Source organism: Arachis ipaensis, chromosome B5 (assembly GCF_059453495.1).
Source record: "Arachis ipaensis isolate K30076 ecotype BB chromosome B5, ASM5945349v1, whole genome shotgun sequence".
Classification (NCBI taxonomy): Eukaryota; Viridiplantae; Streptophyta; class Magnoliopsida; order Fabales; family Fabaceae; genus Arachis; species Arachis ipaensis.
The window spans coordinates 123678623-123685983 of record NC_142440.1 but is presented as its reverse complement, the minus strand read 5'-3'; the positions used below and the strand labels follow the sequence as shown (position 1 = coordinate 123685983).

The window sequence follows — 7361 nt, the reverse complement described above, 5'->3', positions numbered from 1 at the left end:
GATGAAGACGATGGAGATGGAGGGCTACTGGGCAGGAACCAGGCGACGATGGAGATTGGAGGGTTACTGGGGCTGAGGATGGCGACACCAGGGGACGAAGGATGGCGACAGGGGGGCTATGGTTCAGCGCGGCTAGGGTTCTCCATTGGAGATGATTCAGATGATGAATGAATGGGGTCGGGGCTCGGGGGAAGAAAGGGGGGGGGGGTGGGGTGCTCCACGGGCGGGGCGGGTTGGGTTCATTTTTTTTATTTTTTTTAAAATCATAAAACGACATCGTTTAGCGTAACCGGCCGGTCACCGGTTCGGTCTAACCAGCCGATTTTTGACCGGTTTGCCGGTTCTTGACCGGTTCTTCTTTCCACGGTTTTCAGATGAAGACCGGATCGTTTGTAGCGCCGGTTTGCGGTTAAACCGGTCAAATCGGCCAATCCGGTCCGGTTTTCAGAACCTTGGTTAATATATCATCTATCTATCTTTATATAGAAAGCCAAAAAGTAGTGTCTTACTTATTTTTATCCTGTAGGCAATGGGTTCCTACAGAATTCAGTTAGTAGTGGGTATAGTCTCATCACTCCTATTTGTGTTTCCAAGTACCCAAGGATGGGGAGAAGATGGGCATGCCATCGTTTGTAAGATTGCTCAGGTGCCTCACCTACTGCCCTTTAATTTTAATTTGTTTCTTTGGAGAATAAAATTGTCATTTTCACTGGGTATTTTAAACAGGGTCGGCTGAATAGCAGAGCTGCGGCGGCTGTGAAGAAGCTGCTGCCGGCGGATGCAGGAAATGATTTGTCGAGCAAGTGTTCGTGGGCAGATCATGTGAGGTTCATCTACACTTGGTCATCTCCTTTGCACTTTGCTGATACTCCTGACGCCCTTTGCACCTTCAACAACCAGAGTATGTTCAAAAAGAAATTATATTACAGATCTCGGTATCTTAAGGATAATGTGCTTTTCATAGTTAATACTCATATCATATCTTCAGGAGATTGTGTGGATCAGGCCACTGGAACGAGGGGAAGATGTGTTGTGGCAGCTATTGCAAATTACACCACCCAGCTCCTCGACTACGGGAGTGTCCCAAAATCTAAATGTAAATCTTATTATTATTATTATTATTATTATTATTATTATTATATGAAGCTCTTTGGAAACTAAAAATTCTCCATTATTCAGATAACCTCACACAAGCACTTTACTTCCTATCACACTTTATGGGAGACATTCACCAGGTATGCATCATATTTTCCCTAGGTGAAACTCACACACCTACTGTCAATGGTTTTCATATGAAATTGATAATTGAGAACCAAGTGCATGTGAATCTTTACTTTTAAATTTAACTCTCAGTTTCATTTTTTCACATATTAAAAAAAAATCAATTTATTAATTAAAAAAGAATAAGAATCGTGTACTTTTTTTTTCATCTGGATTTGCAATATGGTTGATAAACTTAATCATTCTCTGTACACGCTAAATCTGCAGCCTCTGCATTGTGGCTTTACCACTGACAGGGGAGGAAACGATATAACTGTCCACTGGTACACAAGGAAGGAAAATCTTCATCATGTGAGTCTCTTTGATTTCGGACCTTAGTCAATTAATTATAAAATTCTATGATCTATTCACTCTCCAATGTCTAATTGTTCAGATCTGGGACGACAGCATAATTGAAACAGAAGTTGAAAGGTTCTATGATTCTAACATTACTGACTTCGTTAATGCAATTCAACAGAACATTAAGGTATTCAATTCTGTGCTACAACTTTGTTATCAATTTATCATCAATCTTAGTAGATTGACTTCGTTGATATTTTACTTTAATAACTTTTGTTTTTGGGTAATAACGAACAGAATGAATGGGCGGATCAAATTGAAGATTGGGAGAACTGCAGTGCTACGGATATCCCATGTCCAACTACGTATGTAAATTATTTAATTTTTTGTTGAAAATAATATAACTCCGCCAAGACTCCATTTTTATTCCCTAAAAGATAGAATTAATTGAAATCTTTTTCTTGTTTTTCAGATATGCATCTGAAAGTGTGGATGATGCTTGCAAATGGGCATACAGAGATGCCGAAGAGGGTTCAGTATTAGAAGGTATGCATCATGCATCATATCCTTTCTAAAACAAATTTTTAGAGAAGTAAAAGTTGCCTTATATATGGTTTAATGTAAATTATCTTTTTTAAATTTATTTTTGAATGTAAAATTTATTTATTACAAAACTTTTTTATTTTGTAAAAAAATCTTTTTCTAAAAGGTAAAAAATTGTAGCTTTTTTAAAAAGATATTTTTTATTTTATGTTTTTAGGTGATTCTACTTTTACTAAACTATTATCAAATGATGCTAAAAATCTCAATTTTTTAATTCAAAATCATTTTAACTAAAATAACGACATCGAAACAAGCATCTAGGAATTTTGATTTGATATATTATTATGATTTATTATTTTGCTCGCACGAAATCGCAAAAATGTTATTATATGCAGATGATTACTTCCTTTCACGGTACCCAATCGTCAATTTGAGGTTAGCTCAAGCAGGAGTACGGTTGGCTGCAACTCTCAACCAAATTCTTGACCCAGAGTTAGTGATGTCGATGTAATTCATTGATTTGCTCATGAGTACGACTCCTGATTATTATGTTTGATGCCGTAGTAGGCTCGTTCCGCACGCAACTACGCATGTCACTTTTCTATTTTATGCTAATGGCAGTAGCGAATAAAGGAATAAATAAACATAAAATAGATCAGAAGGAGGAGAGAATAATCTTAAGCTAAGCCACTAGAATGCTTGAAGCCTTGAAGGCACTCATAGGTTGAGTTCCTTGCATTGTTTTCATTATATCAAATAGGCAAGTCACTTTTTTATTTTATGCGTATCGTATGTAATATTTTATGAATTATTGAATTTTATTAAATAAAAATTAAAAAATATTATAAAAGAAGAATAATGACGATCTTTAATAAATATAAAATATATTAACAAATAAATAAAAAATATTTTATAATATTTTAAATAGGATAAATTACCAAAATTATTCTTAATTTTTGAATAATCTACTTTTGTTAAGACAAAAATATTTTAAAACATCATAAAAAATCTAACGTTTAATATATATTCTCAAAAAGTATTTTAGACATACACAAAAAAAGGTATTTTTGATATTTTTATTCTTAAAATTTAATAATTTTATGCTAAGTAGATTTTTTTGCATTTTTTTTAATAGTCAAGAATACTTTTAAAAAATAAAAAAGTCTAGAGATCGAATTTTTATCATTTTTTTTGTGTGACATTTCTAAATAATTATAAAATATTCGTACAAAATTTTAGATCAAATACATAACTAATTTATCAAATACAAAAATTATTTTTCACTTATAAAATACTAATATTTTCTTTGTTATTGTTGTCGCACTTTATAATATTTTTAGGACATACATCTTAGTTGTTAATAAAAGTGGATATAGTATATTTTGTGAAGGTATTCAGAAATCAGGAGCAATTTTAGGAGTATATCCTTTTAAAATTACAAGTGTAACATTTTAAACAAGGTTGAGCTTTCTTTACTTTTTTCCAATTATTTCTTTAAAAAGGTTCTGGAATCGGAAAGGTAGAGCTTTTTTTTTTCATTAAAAAATTGGTTTTCCTTTATACTTTAAAAAATAAAAATAGAAAATAAGGACATTTTTGTTATCACTATTTTTCTTCTATCTAGTTAAAATTTAATATAAAATAATCTAATCATCTATCTAGTAATATAAAATTTAATTATTTTATATTTAATATGTTGTAATTAAAGCTTACATGATAATATAAATTTATTTTTAATATAATAATAAATCTTTCACTGCATAATTTTAGTGAATAAAAAAGATTTATAATTTTATATGCTCTGTATTTATTATAACTATATTAAACAAAAATAAAATATAATTATTTATTTATGTATTAACATATTCTATGTTTATTAAATTCAGCAATATTCTTCATTTATTTCATTTTTTAATGTTCGTTTAATAAAATTGTTTGTGCAAGTGGCACATCTAATGCACTATAATTGTTTTGGCTAATTATAAACACACTTTTCTAGCAAAATTTAAGTATTAGTTCTACAATATTTCAAAATATATTTTGATGATTAACAAACTCAAACACTATAAGAAAGTCATTGAATACCGTTGAATTTAACGGTAGAATAAATTTGGTAAAAAAAAAATTTAATTGACAAAACTTTTGAGTTTGTTACCGTCAGATTTTTTTCGATAAATTTGATAGTAATATATAATTTATTATTAATAATATCGATATATTTAACCAACTATAAACTTGAATTTTAGTTTTCTTAAAAGTTTTTGTTAAAAATTTAATATATAATTTTAAATATTTAAACTTAATATTTTTTAAACTAGCAAAATTTAAAGTTTTATAATTTGTTAATAATTTGTCTTTAATTTTTAGTTAAAAATTCAAATGTTAAAGTTTATTATTAAATTAAAAAAGAAGAATTTAATTAAGTAGAAAAATCATATTTAAAATGCACTAAATTAAACCCTTAATTACAAAAATTGAATAAAATTAAATAAAAAATCAAAAGAGCAATACTGATGAGCATTAGAGATTAGGCTATACTAATACTACTACATTACGTAAAGAATCAAATATACCAGTTATTTATGATACTTGCAAATTGCAAAACTACCTAGAAATTAAATCCTCTAGAATCGCTAGCTCAGTATTTCGGCATTGAAAATTGACAAAACAAAAAGACACTCATTGTAGCTATATAACATCTGTAATCTTCTCTAAGTTTTATTACAATAGTATCATATGATTTCAAATCAACAAAGCTTTAAAACGGTAAATTTATAATGAACCAAGGGTAAATAATTTACTTAACATTTAAAAACACATATTTAAACTACCAATCTAAGATTTGAATCCATAACCATTCAATTCAGATCACAATGCTATATATCCGTGCATCAAATGAATTTTATCGAACAGGTGTTGTATGCTAGTAAAATTAAAATGAATTTTAAATTAAATAAAATTTAAAACTTCCAACAAAATCATCCACTACATAATTTAAAGCTTCCAACAAAATAATCCACCACATAATAGAAAATCACAAGCAACATTATTAGTTCTAAATTATTTAATAAGCAAAGATTTAATAAAAATAACAGGAAATGATCCTGTTTAGGCAGCTCAACAGCAGCATTAATATAAGGATGATTGATGAGTTGTCCAAAAAAACACAGCACATAAAAAGCTTACTTAGAAGAATTTTTATGTCAACGAATAACAACACTAAAATAAAATTTATTATCGATAATAATAAAAAAATGCAAACACGCATTAATAAAACAGAGCCAAGTAAAGAAAGTAACTAAATTATGCATGTTTGCACTCTGAAATGTCAATTTTGTACGATACCTCCAACCCCACTAACAAGACCAATCCAAATAAATATTATGTAACTAATTAAAATTCAGAGTTGAAAACGAATTCGAAAAGTAGGGTTCAAAACTAAAAGGGGTTAGGATTTCTATACTTTCAAGTTATTAGACTAATCAAACAAAACAAGTTATATGCAGACAACAAACCATAAATTTTCAATATAAATAAATTAACACAATTAATGTACTACTATCAAAATTCTTATTGAAACTATTAAAGTCTCCACAAAAAATATAAATATAACAAAATTAGAAGATTAAAACAATTAGATAATTATTAGTGAATATTCAACTAAGATCACATTCAAGTAAACTAATGATACTAATTTATCAGGTCTAAAAGCGGGAGTCAGAGAAGTGTAGGGTTAGGATTTAGCAAATGCCAACAATGTAAAAAAAAAAAAAAGAAAGAATAGAAGAAGACATATTTGGATGAAAGAGAAAGGGTAGCATTGTAGCTGACAGAGGCAAGCGACAGCAACGACGAGCGATGGAGGCAGCAACTCGCAGGGGAGAAACAAATAGGTGTTCTTACTCATCCTCCCACTATATGTGTTCACAAATAGGTTCAGAGGTGGCAATTGGAAGGTTTTCCTGATGCTTCTCGGGCTAAAATCAAGGACTTTTCCTCTCACATAGGTGTGGTAATTCTTGTCATTCACCCCGCGAGCAAGATCCTTGTATGTAATCTATGCATTGCCATAAAATTCTTGGACCTTTAGCTGGCCCACCTCAATGTGTGGATTACAGAGCACTCCCCAACCTCTTCTTTCTATTTCATGTCGAATTTTCAGATATTCATCCGGCTTGAGGTCAAACTTAACCTCCGGGATCACCATATTCTTGCCAGTGATCTCAAAAAAGTACTCCTTATGTAGCTTAGAGGAGAACCTATTTGAGTCAAAGTTTTCAATTTAAGGTGCCATTTCCTTTCTTTTTGTTAAAGAAGATTCTCCTCCTTTTGGTGCCATTGATGAAAATATAGAAAAAGAACGAAGCAACAACACCAAACTTATATGTTTTCTCGTTTTTGAGCAAAATAAAAGAGAACAAAGAAGGTAGAAAGACATGGTTGGGGCCAAGAGGGAGAGAGGAGGCGTGTGGAGGAGAAGAGAATTGAAGAAGAAGAAGAAATGGAGGGGTTGTGGTAGGAATAGACAAGGAAGAAACTTGAGAAGAGGAAGAGAGGGGAAAAGAGGGACATGGGTTTGGAGAAGAATAAAGAAGAGAAAGAGAAAGGAATAATGTTGTTGTGTTATGGAATAGAAGGAGGGGGTGGAGGGTATTTATAGGGAAGAGGAGAGAAAAGAGAGGGGAAAGAAGGAGAGAGGGGGGGGGGGACGGATGTGGGGGAATTATAGAGGGGGTTGGTGAGTTGTATTGGGAAGGAAAGGGAATCTTGGGGAAGAGGAGTGATGGGATTGGGGAGAAGGGTATGGAAAAGAGGAGAAATTTGATGGGAGAGAAAGGGTGTCAGGTTGAGAAACAAAGAAAGGGGGAGAGAATCAATGGGAGTTGGTGAGGATTTAAATCCAAATTGAGGGAGGGGGTGTTGCAACTAAACGCCGGTTTGTGGGAGTTTAGCGCCATCCCTCCTGAACCAATTTCACTCTTTGCGAAGCCTTCGGTGTGGTGCGCGAAATTAGAACTCGCACAACTTTACCGGCAAGTGCAACGGGTCATCCAAGTAATACCTCAGGTGAGTGAGGGTTGATCCCACGAGATTTGTTGGATTGAGTAATTAATAGTTATCTTGTTGGGTTTAGTCAGGTAAACAGTAAAAGATGGTTGTTGGTGTAAAACACATAAGTAGTAAAAAGCAAGTAGACAAAGCAAATAAACAGGTTTAGAGTAAAACAATGATGAGAAAATAGTTAAGGTCTCGGAGAT

At 31.9% G+C, this 7361-nt stretch overlaps 1 protein-coding gene across 1 annotated transcript; it reads left to right on the top strand.

The window, feature by feature from the left end:
• The first annotated feature begins 480 nt into the window (after nucleotides 1-480).
• LOC107643849 (endonuclease 2) lies at nucleotides 481-2962 on the top strand. Its single transcript, XM_016347598.3, has 9 exons — nucleotides 481-646; nucleotides 727-901; nucleotides 989-1096; nucleotides 1180-1235; nucleotides 1489-1572; nucleotides 1655-1747; nucleotides 1858-1925; nucleotides 2033-2106; nucleotides 2499-2962. Exons 1-9 carry the CDS (start codon nucleotides 530-532, stop codon nucleotides 2612-2614), a joined length of 891 nt encoding a protein of 296 aa, XP_016203084.1. The 5' UTR covers nucleotides 481-529; the 3' UTR covers nucleotides 2615-2962.
• Nucleotides 2963-7361: the final 4399 nt, after the last annotated feature.

Coding starts and splice junctions, on each gene's coding strand:
- LOC107643849 (XM_016347598.3), top strand. CDS start 530: ATGGGTTCCTACAGAATTCAGTTAGTAGTGGGTATAGTCTCATCACTC. Junction 1,236..1,488: donor TTATGGGAGACATTCACCAG/GTATGCATCATA, acceptor CTAAATCTGCAG/CCTCTGCATTGTGGCTTTAC. Junction 1,926..2,032: donor GATATCCCATGTCCAACTAC/GTATGTAAATTA, acceptor CTTGTTTTTCAG/ATATGCATCTGAAAGTGTGG.